This window comes from Ursus arctos, unplaced genomic scaffold, assembly GCF_023065955.2.
Source record: "Ursus arctos isolate Adak ecotype North America unplaced genomic scaffold, UrsArc2.0 scaffold_27, whole genome shotgun sequence".
In the NCBI taxonomy this organism is placed as follows: Eukaryota; Metazoa; Chordata; class Mammalia; order Carnivora; family Ursidae; genus Ursus; species Ursus arctos.
The window spans coordinates 29,448,300-29,464,134 of NW_026622952.1; the positions used below are offsets into that span (position 1 = coordinate 29,448,300).

At 39.5% G+C, this 15,835-nt stretch overlaps 1 protein-coding gene across 2 annotated transcripts in view; it reads left to right on the plus strand.

Moving 5' to 3' along the window:
• The window catches only part of NEIL3 (nei like DNA glycosylase 3), a 478,812-nt gene that overhangs the window by 417,823 nt on the left and 45,154 nt on the right, over nucleotides 1–15,835 (plus strand). The window contains exon 7 of one of the 2 annotated variants that reach the window (XM_048226218.2): nucleotides 13,735–13,969. Coding sequence is in view for 1 of the 2 variants with exons in the window: in XM_044387583.3 (XP_044243518.2) it covers nucleotides 15,184–15,339 (156 nt within the window). In the remaining variant the exon portion in view is untranslated. Of the gene's footprint in view, nucleotides 1–13,734; nucleotides 13,970–15,086; nucleotides 15,340–15,835 lie in introns of those variants that run through there. The other variant, XM_044387583.3, reaches the window with a different exon arrangement.

The following is a 15,835-nucleotide window of genomic DNA, read 5'->3' on the forward strand; positions in this document are numbered from 1 at the left end:
TGGGGCCAGAAGTTGACCAAAGGAATTTACCATGTCTTTAACTTTATGCTCCTAATTCTATTACAGAAAATTATTTCAGGCTCCATTTTCCAACCCTCTTTAATTCATGGACATAGTCAGTTACAATTATAGAGCTGGAAGGGTCCTGAGAAATCACTTTGTCCAAATCCTCTGATTTTATGGATAGTGAAGTCAGGATTCCAAAACACAGGTGATTTGCCCTATGCTAGGAATATGCCAATAGCTGAGCTAACCCCAAAACCATTTTTCCTGATTTTTACTCAGGGCCTGGTCACCAGACAGACACCGGTCAGTAGATTCTCCAGCCTCAGAATCCCTCCTCTGCAATGCAATTCATTGCATGTACGGGCATCCACTTGGGCCCTTTTGTGTCACTTCTGGGAGCCTCAAGAAAAAGGGGGACAGACACAAACATAATGATACTCATGCTGCTTGCTGTCTGTGAGTAATAAAGTCATTAGTCTCTGATCCAGGAATCTCACATCTTCTGCCAGAATGTATGAAATAGTAATAGGTTAATATATTAGCTTATAAGTAGGGTAAAAATTAAATGCCAGGCCTGCTATAAGCCTCCTACTCAACGCTGGGAATTGTTACCTCCTCTTCTATTTTAAGCGACACTATCTGTAGGATTTGCATTCTTTATTTCTTTAATGTTTGCTAGAATTCACCAATAGAGCCATCTGAGACTCATGTTTTAGTTGTGGGGAGATTCTGATGACAAATTCAACTCCATTATTACAGGGCTACTCACATTTTCTATCATGTCAGTTTTGAAACTTGTGTTTTTCAAGGAATTTGTCTATTTGAGCTAAATTGTCATGCACATTGTCATAAAGTTGTTCAAAATAGTCCCATCTTATTCCTCTAATATCTATAGTATTTTTAAAAAGCCCTCTCATTTATTCCTGAAAATAGATTTAGTTTTCTTTTTAACTTTTTTGTCCTTATTGATCTAGCTATAGTTTGATGGACTTTATTCATCTTTTCAGATACTTCTGGTTTCATTGGTTTTCTACATTGTTCATTTTTTATTTCTTGGTTTATACTTATATTTATTATTTTTGTCCTTTTGTATATTTGGGTTTAAATTGCTTTTCTTTTTCTAGCTTCTTAAGGTAGGAATTTAGAGTGACCTTAAATCTTTTTTTTAATCTTTAAAATCTTTTTTTTCTTTCCTAATTTAAGAATTTTCTTTTTAAATACCGCTTTAGCAGCATCCCGCAAATGCTCAGAGGCTATATTTTCATTAACTTTAGTCAAATTAAGTTTCATTTCCTTCGTGATTTTTTTTTTATCTTTGATCTCTTTGACATTTAGAAGGGAGTTCTTTAATTTGCAAATGTTTGGGCTAATCTAGGTATCTTATGCTATTGATATCTACATTAATTCTATCCTTATCAGTTAACACGCTTTAAAACATCAAGCCTTTTAAATTTATTGAATAAGGTTCATTTCCCAACATATGATTTATCTTGGAGATTTTATTATCTGCGCTTAATGAAGGATGGTAAAATCTCCTTTGGATTTGTCTGTTTATCTTGTTAGTTCTACCAGCGTTTGCTTTGAGTTTTTACTATCAACATAGCTTATCCTTCAGGTTTGAACTCTCAAGGCCACCATGTGAAGAATAATGGCAGATTCATCGCTTTTGACTTTGTATCCAGTGTTGCCAACCTAGCACCCTCCCTAGCCTTTCTGCATGTATGAGTAATTGGGTGGTTGGTGTTGCTGTTTGGGGGCACTGTGGAGGAATGAACCTGAGCAACACACGCTCAGGACCCCATTACTCCTTGAGAACATCAGCTCTGTGCGCTAAAGCTACATTAAATAAAATCCACTTCTAATCAAGCCAAATAAGGATAAGAAGGCATGGTGTACAAAATAACAATCGGAATGTCATAGGCATCACCAAACCAGAATGGATACTGGTAAATATCTTGAAGCAACATGTGACAGAACGTGCTGCTTGCCTACCCAATATCCATCCTCTCCTTTGTTTTTACCAAAAGAACCCTCATTTACTTTGTATTGGCAATACAGCTAAAGAAGAGAGGAGAAGAGAAGAGAAGAGAGGAGAAGAGAGGAGAAGAGAAGAGAAAGAAGAGAAGAGAAGAGAAGAGAAGAGAAGAGAAGAGAAGAGAAGAGAAGAGAAGAGAGCAAAGGAAAGAAGAAAAAGAAAAGAAAAGAAAAAGTATCTACACCAATTTTCAGACTCTATTACAGCAATGACTGATCCTATGACATTGTTTGGTCAATGAAATAAGCTGAAACCTACCAGGAATTTCTATGTAGTTTTGCTTTCCTGACATAGGTGCCAGCCCTTCCTCCTCATAGTTTTCTTATTCCTCTTGCCTAGAACACAGAAGGATGTTCTATAGAGGTAGAGAATGCTATCTTGGAACCATGAAGTAACCGTGAGGATGAAGGAACAGAAAGACAAAATAAGGCCAGGATGTTGATGATATCATGCCACAACACCAACCTCACTACCAAGTCCAGACTTAATATACGAGAAAAAGAAACCCCTATTTGTGAAGCTACCATAATTGTGTTTCCGTTACATACATTCTGTGTATATGTATACACACACACACACACACACACACACACACACACATATACATACATATATATATACACACACACACATATATACATACATATATATATATATACACACATACACACACACACACACACACACACATATAATCCGTAACTAATACCAAAAGAGAAGTTCTTAAGAAATTCACGAATCTATCAGAAGCCAAATTCAAACTTCTGCTGGAGACTTACAATGCTACATTTTCTACTCTTCTAGAATAGTTTCTATAAAGAAAAATCCTTTAAACTTTCTAGGTTATCAATCAAGAACTCTGTGCAGACTTTCTCCCATCAGGCATCATTGGGGTAATCAGAAATCCTCCAAGTAGTGGTTTTCTCCTTTGAAATATCATTCCTTTTTCTAAAATGAAGCACTAAATCCAGGCGACACTGAGGAAGATTATTGACTGCCCTGCTGTAAAACAATTCAACTTCCTATACAGTTTGAAAGACACTCTAAGGTGAAATTTGTACAAAATTATTTCCTTATCTGGAATCCTTGCAAATGTTTCTGTAACTTGCTTGGCCTTTTCTATCTGAGTTGATGTCATGCTTACTGTAACTTCCCTTCTGGGAGTTTTGAATTCCCAATGTGCAGTGCTAATCCATCCCTTTCACATTAGCACTCAACCTCGGAAGCAAGTCCTGATGTGCGTGTGCTGAGGAATTAATCACACCATTGATAATCAAGCTGTCACATAACGTCTGCTGAAGCAAACCTCCACATCTCAAGTAGACTGTAATTCCTGTCGGCATTTAGGATATGGTTCTGATGCCTTAGTCGAGTTAATCCAGGAAGAGAATGCAGAGTTTCTCAGCTTTGCTAACAAACGTAGAATATTTTCTAAAGGTGGATGCTTACCCCTGAAAGACTGAAACACGTACACGTGCGCGCATGCGCACAGGCACACACACCTTCCCCCTGAGCATTTTCCAATTGCTTCACAAATGAGAATAGTGGAACAGAAAAATCTCAGGTGTCAGTATTTAGCAAGTAAGCAAAAAGGCCAGAATTTTAAATGTCTAATTGCTTTGGGTCTGATAAACCTTTCAAGTCCAAGACATTAATAATGGAAAATAGAGCCTGTTGTGGCCTAATCACTAGCTCAAATTGGGTCCAAGCCAACAATAATTAGATGAGAAATGCCAAAGAATCCTTCTTGAGGCTTATCAGATAAACTCTGAACCTTGGCTGCGTAAAATGAACAATATCAAAATATTGTTCTTGGTTTTTCTAATGGGTTTCAAGACATCTACAAATAGGATTGAGTTTTTTTGTTGACCTTGGAAGCTGATTAAAATTATATGCTAAAAATTAGGGCAAGAAGTGATCTTGTATTTGGCTGTTGAAATGGACCCCCCTGTTCTGTTAGGAATATGAATCCATTTTACTATATTCTAACTATTGTGTTCTCATTAAGACATCAAACACAATGGATTGGACTCAGTCACCTTCTAAGATTTCTCCTTGTTTTATTACATAGGTAGAGATGGATACGCACATAGCTGACAAGTTATCCCCAGGTATATGAATGTGATTGAGAAGGATAGAGCACACCCAGCTGTCTTAAACTAGCTCACTATATTTATATTTGACCTTCAGCTATTGACATAACCTGCTTCTATATGGTCTGTCAAGCTCAGGATTGAGTGGTTTTGCTCAGACTTTGCACACCTTTGATCGCTTCATGCTAGCAAGGTCCATCTGTTGCTGTCATTCCTCAGCTCTCAATTTCAGTGTTGCCTGAACTTCAAATCATGCTTCAACACAATCTGGTAGAGTTTGGAGTGTCCACAATTAGATGACAAGGCATAAATGGCATAATTGAAGCATTTCTGTTTTAAAATCCAGGTTGATTCTCCAGTGTCTTCTTGGTAGTGGCCTAAAATGACTGAATGGCCCTTGGTCTAAAGTGACTGAACCCCTGCCTGGGATGCTAGTTAAAAGCTAGTAAGATTTTGGAGTGGTTGGGTGGCCAAGTCTATTAAGTGTCTGCCTTCGGCTCAGGTCATGATCCTGGGTCCTGGGATCGAGCCCTGCATTGGGCTCCCCACTGAGCAGGGAGCCTGCTTCTCCCTTTCCCTCTGCCCCTACCCCAGCTTGTGCGCACGCTCTTTCTGTCTATCTCAAATAAATAAATAAAATCTTTTAAATAATGCTGTTAAGATATGTATTTGTCAGCTTTTATTTCTTAAGGGGATCTCCTCACTAAATCCACCCCCCACATTCTGACCCAGTCAAGGCTGATAACTGTTGCCCCTTTACCTTCCCTTTAGTGGGAATCCCACATATTTGAAAAATGATTATCGTGATGTATCTTCTCACTGGAACAGATATGGTCCCCACCAGAATTCTAATGATTATAGTAATCACCTTCTGGGAACTGATCCCTTTTTGTCTTTCAATTTGACCAATAAAACATAGTTTATGTTGACATAATTATTTCAATTCTTTGCATTAATAATCTGACAGGAATTGTGGGGGAAATGTTCTTCAAAAATGGTTGGCAACCAAAATAACAATGCCACATGAAACAAATATACATTAAGTGTTAATGTTCTTAATCCTTTCCCAAACTGCCAAAAACTATGAATTTCAAAATTCTGCTGTGAAGCTGTAAAGCTCACTTATCTTATGATGAATCTCAGAAAATATTTAACCATGTAAGTCAGTTTCCTCTAGAAAATGTCATAACACAGCTTTGCTAACTAAATACCTCAGAGTTAGTTGAAATAGGGGCCTTTAAAGATTGGTAAGTCAAAGTTTAAAAGGCAGATAATTTTATCTTGTGAAAGCTCTTCCAGAAAAAACAAAGATGGCATGAGTCATTTTATCAGCCTAATAGGTTGGTATAAAAATTGGATAAGGATGGGGTGCCTGGGTGGCTCAGTCAGTTGGGCGTCTGCCTTTGTCTCGGGTCATAGTCCTGGGGTCCTGGGATCAAGCCCTGAGTCAAGCTCTCTGCTCGGTGGGGAGCCTGCTTCTCCCTCTCCCCCACCACTTGTGTTCTCTCTCTCTCATGCCCTCTCTCTCTCTCTGTCATAAATGAAAAAATCTTTTAGAAAATTGGATAAGGATGATATAAAGGAAGAAAGCAGTAAATAGTCTTAGTTCACTTCTGAACACAAATGAGAAAATATGAAATAAAACAGTAGCCAAATAAATTCATAATCGGTTAAGAATGATACAATATGAATTGATAGGATTATCCTGGGAATGCTACAATGGTTTACTGATCAAAATTCTATCAATGTAATTCATCATAATAATGGACTAAACAAGAAAAATAAATGATCTCAGTAGATACAGAAAGCTTTTAATAAGTTTTGCGGTTATGTACTGATAAAACAGATGAAAAACTAAGAAAACTGAGAACAAATATGATGTCTTTAACTTGATAAAAGTATTTACTTAAAAGGATCAGCTAGATAGTGCTTATTGAAGAAATTTTGAACTCAACAAAGCAAGGATATCTCTTATCACCACTACTATTCAATATAGTACTGAAGGCCCCAGCCAACACAATAAGACAAGGAAAATAATAAGGAATGATAAGAATTGGAAAGGAAGAGATAAAACTGTCATTATTTGGAAATGATAAGATCATCTACATAGAAAACCCAACAGAATGAACAAATTAGGACATCTAATAAAAGAGTTAAGTGAATTGCCAGATACAATATAACCTTCAAAGATTAATAGCATTTTTCTACTAGTCTCAAAATATTGGTTCCCCTAAAAATTGATAAATAAAACTTAAAAAAACAATCTTTAAAAAGCAAGCCAACTCATCCTATGAGCCTAGAATGACCCCAATATTTATTTATAAATTGCAATTACATAATTTACATACAAACTAGTGTATATACTATGAGCAAGATTGCCTTGGGTTCAAATCTTGGTTCTGTTACTTACTGCTTATGTGAACTTAGGCGAATTACATAATTACTCTCTGCCTCACTCTTCTTGTCTGTGAAATGAAAATAATAATAATAATAATAGCAACACTTAACCACTTAAGATATTGTGAGGATAAAGTAAATTCATACTTGGAAAGCATTTGTAGTACCTAGCACAAAGTTAGTGACTCCTAAAAATTAACTCTTCTTATTATTACAGAACTCATGTATTAATACATTAGATACTATTTGCCTAAACATAAAAATGTTAAAGTAAAATTTAAAAAATAAACATACAAAGAAGTGTTAATATTTTCCTCTCTTCCCCCAGCTGGGCATATACGTTTCATATTGAAGTCTAGCAGCTCACACAGAAATACAACAACAACTAAAACTATAATAGAAAATAAAATACCATTTAAAATAGCAACCCAAACAATGAAACAACTAGTAATTAAACCAAGGAAGAAAACACAATATTTTTACATAGAAAATTGTAAAATTTCTAGAGTTGATTAAATGAGACCTTAATAAAAGCAGACAGGTTAACATTGTAAAACTATGAATGGTTTCCCAAGCTTACCTACATATTTAATGTATTTGTAATCAATATTTCAGTGAAATTTTGGGGAGAACAGGAAACATGTCTAAATATAACTTGTAAGCTTAAACATTCTTATGAAGCTAGTATAATTTTGAGAAGGAAGACTGAAAAGTAGGAACTCAGAAGACATTAAGACACAGTATATTATCACAGTCATAAAAATCGTTTAGAATTGGTGCAGGAGGGGTGCCTGGGTAGCGCAGTCGTTAAGCGTCTGCCTTTGGCTCAGGGCGTGATCCTGGCATTCCCAGATAGAGTCCCACATCGGGCTTCTCCGCTGGGAACCTGCTTCTTCCTCTCCCACTCCCCTGCTGTGTTCCCTCTCTCGCTGGCTGTCTCTCTGTCACATAAATAAATAAAATCTTTAAAAAAAAAAAAAAAGAATTGGTGCAGGAACAGATAGATCAATGAAACACAATAGAGAGACCAAACATATTTGTATATTAAGGATAACTTTGCATATGACAATGATGGCATCATAGCCTAAAGACTTAAATATAAGCATAAGTGTTTTAATCACATTTCCCTAAGTTATGCAGTGTAACGAACCATCCCAAAATCTCAGTGGCTTCCAACAATAAACATTGTATTTCTCCTTCATAAGTTTATTTGTTTTTTGTTTTTTGTGGGTTTTTTTTAAAGATTTTATTTATTTATTTGACAGAGAGAGAGACAGCCAGCGAGAGAGGGAACACAAGCAGGGGGAGTGGGAGAGGAAGAAGCAGGCTCATAGCAGAGGAGCCTGATGTGGGGCTTGATCCCAGGAATCAAGCCTTGAGCCGAAGGCAGACACTTAAAGACTGAGCCACCCAGGCGCCCCTCCTCCACAAGTTTATGATCAGTTAAGAGAATTCACACTCCACTGAGCAAAGGTAGTCACATGGCTGGTCCTGACAGTGGTGTGGTGAAGTCTATTCCTCTATAGCAACACATGGCAGGGGTAGGGTTAGTGATATTGCTTTGAAGAAGTGAGTAATAATTGGGAATGATAATTAACAGATCATAAGAAAACTATAGATAAAGTTAATAGAAAAAATGTAGAAAGATATTTTATGACAATGAAATGACCTTAGAGGGGGAGGGGAGTATGAATCATAATGTGAAATCCTGATAAATTTGAATATATCAAAAATAAAACTTTCTATTCAAAATAGAAAAAGTTAGCTGATGTCTAAGGGAAGGGGGAAGGAAAGTAGCATTATTCAAGGGATTATTTTCTGGAGTATAACAAGAACTCATATAAATCACTAGTTTATAAACTTCAAGAGAGCAGGAATTTTTTCGTTTCCTGCCTTGCTCACTGTCGTATCTACAGTGCTCAGATAAGTGCCTGGCAATATTGACATCTCCTTTACTGTTTATTCTGCCTCGAGATTTGCTTCCCATCTCTCCCATCCTCCAAAACAGATAAATTAATTTCCTATTGCTTGCTATACAAGTTAAGCGCCCTAACACAACACAAATGTATTCTCCAACTATTCCGGAAGTCAAAAGTCCAAGACCAGTCTTATTGGCCCGACATCAAGGGGTCAGCAGGGCTGGCTCCTTTCGGAGACTCTCAGGGAGACTCTGTCCTTGCCCCTTCTAGCTGCTAGAGGCCACCTACATCCCTTGGCTCATGGCTTCTTCTTCCATCTTCAAAGGCATCAGCCTGGTGTCACCACGTCTCCTTCATTGACTGCTTCTGTGCTCACATTACCTTTTCCATCTCTGACTCTCCTGCTTCCCCCTTATCAGCACTTATGATTACATTGAGCCCCCCTGGATAACCCAGGCTATTCACTGAACCCCAGAATCCTTAGTCATATCTGCAAAATCTCTTTTGCCGTGTAAGGAAACATAGGCACAAGTTCCAAGGATGAGTACGTGAACTTGGGGAGAGGTCCATCAATCAGCATAACACGCCAGGGTTTCTCAACGTCAGCACTGTGGACATTTTGGGCCAGAGACTTCTTTGTTGTGGTGGCATGTCCTGTGCATTGTAAGCTATTTTGCAGCATCCCTGCCCTCTGCCCATTAGATGCCAATAGCACTCCCTTCCCCCTAGATGTGACCAACTGTCCCCAAACGGGCCAAATCGCCCTGGTTGAGAATCACTGCTTCACACTGTTCTGGTGACCATTAAGTGAAGTTTATGTAATCATGTCATTCTCCTGCATAAGATTTTTATTTGCTCCCTTATTACTCTCAAAATAATATCCATACTTCTCTGCACATCGTCTTAGATTTTTCAAATGTTGGTTTGCTGACTTCCCTGGACTCCATCAGCCCTCACTTCCTGACCTCTTGTCTTCCGGACATTCTTACAGTTCCCCTAATACGAAGTTTTCTCACACCTCCTGGCTTCAGAAATTGTTTCTTCCCCATCTGCCTGAAAATCCCCTTCTCCGACTCTTCATGAGATGCACTTCTCTCTCTTCCTCCTCAAAATGGGGCAGGGGTGTCTGGAATCCCAGGTCTCCTGGCCACATCTGCTTGTGGTGCTTGGAGCTTACCCGTTAGAGAACTCTTCTCCCTGCACTGGTCGGTGAGCTGCTTAGAACTCTGACTTTCATCTGTATCCATGGATCTAGCACACTTCCTGCAACGTAGGAGGAGCCCAGTGATTGTTTTTTGAATGAATGAGTAAATGGTGCATTTCATGCCTCAACCTGAATACATTCTCTGGAGGCTGAGACTGATGAAGAATGTTGCCCCAAGATATTAACAAAAAAGTAACTCACTGTTCTGCTTCAGAATAGGAAAGAAATCAATTCTCCTATCCTCTCTCATGGAGGAAAACCCTCATGAAGAGATTATGTTGGCTCTTCTGTGAGTGCTTAATAACTATTTCGTTATTGATGTCCCCCAAATCAGGTTCATGCTCAGAAACTACCTTTACTTACTTAATATGGTTAAGTTACAAAACAAATGAGAAAAGTCCCTTCTGCGGAGAATCGTGCAAAACAAAGCTGGAATTAAAGCACCGCAACCCTAGATTTCACAGCACTCTGGAAAGATTCGATGTGTCAGGGTGGTTTCATGCATCACCTCAGAGCCCTTGGTTGATTCTGCAGTTTTGACTGTGACTTTGCTGGCAGAAAACTGTCACCTGGCACTTCCAGCCTTCTCGGTGGAACGAAATCCACTGCTCTGCAAATTCTCAACGTTTGCGATCTGCTTCAAACAATAAAACTGTCAAAATGGTTTCTGTTGCTGTGTGTTTTATTATTCTTCTGATCGTCTAATGTTAAAAGTTTCTCTTAATGGTTAGAAACTGGAGACTCTTTAGTAAATACCACCAAAAACACCTGCACCTAATGTTCACTAATGACTGTTTCCTCTATTCAGAGCTCAAATTAAGAGGATGTTGAGAGGGGTGGATGTTATCTCTCTACTTGTTAAATATATTCAGGTAATTTATGTAAAACACAGAAATTAAAGAAATTTCCCCCTTGCTACATTTTTATCATTCCACCTAAAAAATCTGCCCAAGACTTTGTAAAGAGAAGGCTGAAAACAAAGTTGCGCTCTCCAAAATACGTCATAACTTAATACACTAAGGGAAGGTTTTTAAATTGTCTTTAATTCCTATATAAGGCTGACTAAAAGGTTGCTTTTCCTCTAAACCACCATTTCTTAAGTCATTGCCAAAAAATATCTGGTTGAAGGCCAGTGTAATATAATTGATGTTGCTGAAAATATTTGGTGAGGACGATGGCTTCCTGGTTGGATCCCAACTCTGTGGCCTTGAACAAATTACCTAACCTCTCTGGGCCTGTTCCTTCATTTGTAAAATGAAGATAAGAATAGTGCTAACCTCAGAGGATTATTGTGAGGATCAAGAGTCTGCATTTGCAGAACACTTTGAACGTTGCCTGGCACATAGAAGCATGAAATAAGTATCTGGGATAATTGTTAGTGAAAACAGAGGAATTTTGAGCTAAGGATTCTTCAGTGTTATGAACTCGGCATTATGTAAGCAACTCTGCCCACCTACTATGGCAGCTGTGACCCATCTGTTTCTTTCTTTTTTTTTTTTTTTTTAAGATTTTATTTATTTGAGAGAGAGAGAGAAAGAACAAGCAGGGGAGCAGCAGAGGGAGAGCGAGAAGCAGGCTCCCCACTGAGCAGGGAGCCTGATATGGGGCTCGATCCCAGGCCTCTGGCATCATGACCTGAGCTGAAGGCAGACACTTAACCTACTGAGCTCCCCAGGCATCCGCATCTATTTCTTAATGAAGAATAAGCCAATAAGGGATCCAAACTGCAGAGTGGGTTCCTCTCCATAGTTTGAAGTTCTGGATTTCAGTTGTTGTTGGCGTCCCTACATCTGCTCAAACGTTTCATGGTTGCCCATATCCCAGGAAAATGAGTTTTGCTCTTCCTTATCCTGGGCTCTCCACACAGAGGTCCCTAGGAATCTTTCCAGTGTTATCTACTACTACTCCCCTGCCTGACAATCTCTGCTTTAATCGCTGTGTCTTAAATACATCACATATTTGCCTGTATTCCTCTTACTTAGAATACTCTTAGTTGACCTTTCTACTTACCTGGGGCCCTCCTTCTTAAAGGACTGGCTCAGACTCCATCATTTCTCTGAGCATCTCCTAGACATATTGCTTCTGAGTGATGTGTCCCTTCAATGAATTCTCTCAGTCTCTAAATCCTTTTTTGTACATAACATGGGCTCTCTCTTCCTTTTACATCTTTTAATGTCAGTATCCCTAACTACATTGTAATCTTTTGTGTGCAGCCTGACTCAGTGCCTCACGCAGAGCAGGCATTAAATATGTTTTTATTAATGCAAATTTTTGGAAGTAAAATTCATCTTTATCTTTAGCTCCCCTCCATCTCTTTTTGGCGATTTCTTACCCTGTTCAACACGTTTTCCACTAGTGCTCTACATTAGTGACTGAGGTCCTGGAGAAAGCTATCTTTTCCAGTGTTTAAGACATCTTCATTTCATCTACACGTACCTGTGATGTTAGTGAAAATAATACCAGTCTCAGGGTCAGAAAATTTGGGTTTCATTTCTGTATCTTTGTTGGTCCCTACATGTGATCATGGAAAATAACCACTGGTTTGAAAGTCAATTCCTTTATCCATAAAATACAAATATTATCTATCCTATCATACAGGGTTATTGTGAAGATAAATTGATAGAAATGAATGTACAGAAAGGATTGTATATGTGGTTGATCAGATTTCCTCAAAAATACATCGAGATTTTTGGTTTGTTGATCTAATAAAGAAAGTATACCATAGGGAACTTAAGGTATTACCTATTTTTGTTAATGTTTATTTTAACAAGGACTTCTGAGACCAGAAAATCTCAATTCATAAGAATGACACTAAAGATATAAGAAAAGGTACTTGGGGGCAGAAAGTTCTAATAATCATAATTGAATTCAACAAATATTCGTTGAATGTTTATTATGTACGAAAGAACATCCTGAGTGCTATGGGAAGTCTAAAGATAAACAGAATACTCACTCGACTGTCTTCAAGGAATGAATCTAGTGGGAGACCGGTATGCACCCAATTAAATCTAACACCAGGTAGGTTTGGTAAAATCTAGGGGAAAACCAACTTCAGAAGACAAGAAATTAATTCTGACTGTACCTGAAAGGTTTTTTAGAGGATATGCATTCAACTAGGATTTAAAGGTGGGAGAATGTCACTAAGCTAGGTTGAAGAGGAGTTAAAAAGAAAAAGTTAAGAATAATAGCATGAGCCAAGAAACAAAACACAGGAAATATTGTAAGAGTAGCAAACAGAATGTATCTTAATTCCTTGAACTTGTAGGGTGTTTTACATTTCTCAAAGTGCTTTCAGATCTTATTATGTTATTTGGGAATTTGAACAATCATGTGGAGGTTAACAGGAAAAATATATTTGATTTTACATACGAAGACGAGGAGTTTTGGAGAAAACAAATGACTTTTGTAAAGTCATCAGGGAATACATCATGCTTCAGAAGATGACTCTGGTCAGAGTGTGAAAGGTTAAGGGCAGACAGGATGGCCGTTAGGAGGTTCCTGACAGAGTCTAAGAAGAGCACCGAGAGTCTGTACCCACGTAGGTTTGCTTGCAATGGTGAGGCGACTCTTGACAGGCGCTGCAGACGCATGACGCGTGTGATTTTACTCGTAACCGGATGCAAGGAAGGATAAAAAGAGAAGTAGCACAATACTCAAAGGCAAGTCCCATACAAACAAAATCTGGCTTGGCTCTTTGGGGCACGTCCATGAAGTGTCTTGGTATCTCCAGTGTTACTCCCCAACTCTTACTGAGCTCTGTGGGGGATGGTAAACCTAATTCCAACTAAAGATTATATTTGATCCAAATATAATCCAAAGATTATATTTGATCCAAAGAGAAATGAGAAGTCTCGGATGAATCATTCAGATTAATGAAGATAGCGATGGCTTTAAAATATGGTCACAAATTATTTAATACTCTTCCCCTCAAGAAATAAACTTCATTCCCCACCTCTACCCCCTACGGGCTACACGGATTGACTGGATTCTAACGAATGGAAGTAGCAAAGGTGTGGATGTGTCACGTGAGACGCTAGGTAATACAGATCGTTACAGCTTTCTCCTTGCCTTCTCTTTTAGACCGCACCTCCGGGGGAGCTCAGATTCAGGGCATGAGACACCGAGACCTCCTGTCAACAGCTGTGCTAGTGAGCCACCTCAGAAGTGGATCTTCCAGCTAAAATCAAGCCTGGATACGACGGCAGCCCTGGTCAACACCTTCACGGCAGCTGCCTGAGACATACTGACGCAGAACCACCCAGCCAGACCACTGCCACGTTCCTGACCTGCAGGAACTCTGAAATTTAAAAATGGGGTAATTTACTAGGTTGCAATAAATAATTAATACAAAGGTAGAAGCAAGAAAGGTGTATGGCACTTTCCTCCATCAATGGGCAGAGATTATGACTGAATTTGGGTTGCGATGAACAGGAGGATTCTTTCTCAATTATTTAGTAATTTGACCTGGAAGAGTAAACAACAATTAAACAAGAGAGTAAAGTACAAAGAATCCTGAACGCGATCCAGCTAACTTGATCACTAATCTCTCCCCACAAAGAGAAATATTTAATGCTGCTTAAATGTTTGAATTCAAGGCTCTGGTATACATATTCTTCTGGTTTAACTACAGCACAGTGATAGGCTGATTAAATCACAGACAAATGAACATTCTGTTTTAATGCTCTATATTTTAATTTTCAGAAAAGATTAGATTTTTTATTATTTACAAAAATGTATGGAGTCATTAGCTTCATATATTTATATGCGTGCATCTTTGCGTAAATGTGAAAAGCTAGGCATTGCCTTCATATTTCCATAGAGCCCTGCCTCTTATAAAGCAATTTCAAACAGCATTCATCTGGGGCATCCCATAAAAGAATGGTTGATGAATTTTGGTAGAGCTCACTTAGCTCAGCTATCTAAAACATGAAAGGGTTTTTAACATAGAGACTAAAATATATTTGGTATATAAAGCCACATTTTCGAAAGTATGCTAACTCTACAGGAGAAAATACATAGGCTGCTTGTTCTAAAACCCCTTTTTCTGAGCTCCTCTCTTCCTTACCCACATCTGAATAGGGCATACAAAAACCAAAGCCTGCCAAGACAGAGACGACCTTGAATTTTAGGGCAGAATTAGAGGACAAGATCACAAAATGGACGTGTATTGAATAGTTCAAAGACAAGAGCAAAACCTCAAAACAAAAAGGTTGGAGTTTCTGGAGTCCCAATTGCTTCAGCTGTTACAGTTTAGCGGGGTGGGGTGGGCTCCACGCACTCCGGGCGTGTTGAGGCGGGGCCAGGCGGCCCTCGACTGGAGGGGCCGGGGCGGGGCCAGACGGACCTGAGCGGGGGACCGGGGCGGGGCCAGACGGGCCTGAGCTGGGCGGGGCCTGGCGGCCGAAGCGGCGCCGGAAGCGCGGGAGATTTGAACTTCCTCTCCGCGCAAGAACCCGCGCGCGGATTGAGTTGCACAGGAGCTTTCTCCGCGGGGACCTGCAACTAGTGAACCCCAGTACCGTTTGGGAGATGGTGGAAGGACCAGGTTGTACTCTAAATGGAGAGAAAATTCGGGCGCGAGTGCGCCCGGGCCAGGCGGTGAAGGACGTGCGGGGAAGCGCCCTGCAGAGCCTGGGAGGCCCGGTCTTGCCTCACGCAGCCTCGCTGGCTGTGGTCTCGACCCAGGTGAGCCTTTAATATAATTTGCTATGGGGTCAGCAGGGGACAATGGAATAAAGATCCCGTCGGGTTTCCAGGGCCCAAAGTGTCATCTCTTTGCTCTTGAACAGGCTCCGTGGGGCTCAGCGTTTCCCTAACTTTAAGGACCTTGCAAGAGGGACAAGTCAGTGCTCGCGCACCTGTGTAGAGACTACGGGAGAGCTGAGCAAACGCTGCCAGAGGGAGATGCCCAGGCAAGGATTGATCGAAGGTGTTTTATTACGAATCACCTTGCTTAACTTTCTACAGCTCAACAAAAGATGGTCTCCTTGTGTCCATAGGTGCATTTTCTGCTGTTAATATTATCAGATCTCTCCATTTTCTCCCCCTCACATTTTTAAGACAATAAGCTTTTAGCATGGAATTCCAGCTTCTCACCTGCCTGCTATCCTGCAGTTGATAGGTGTAGCACAACTAACATATAATTCTAAAATTGCACACAAAAAATGTAGCACTGACCTTC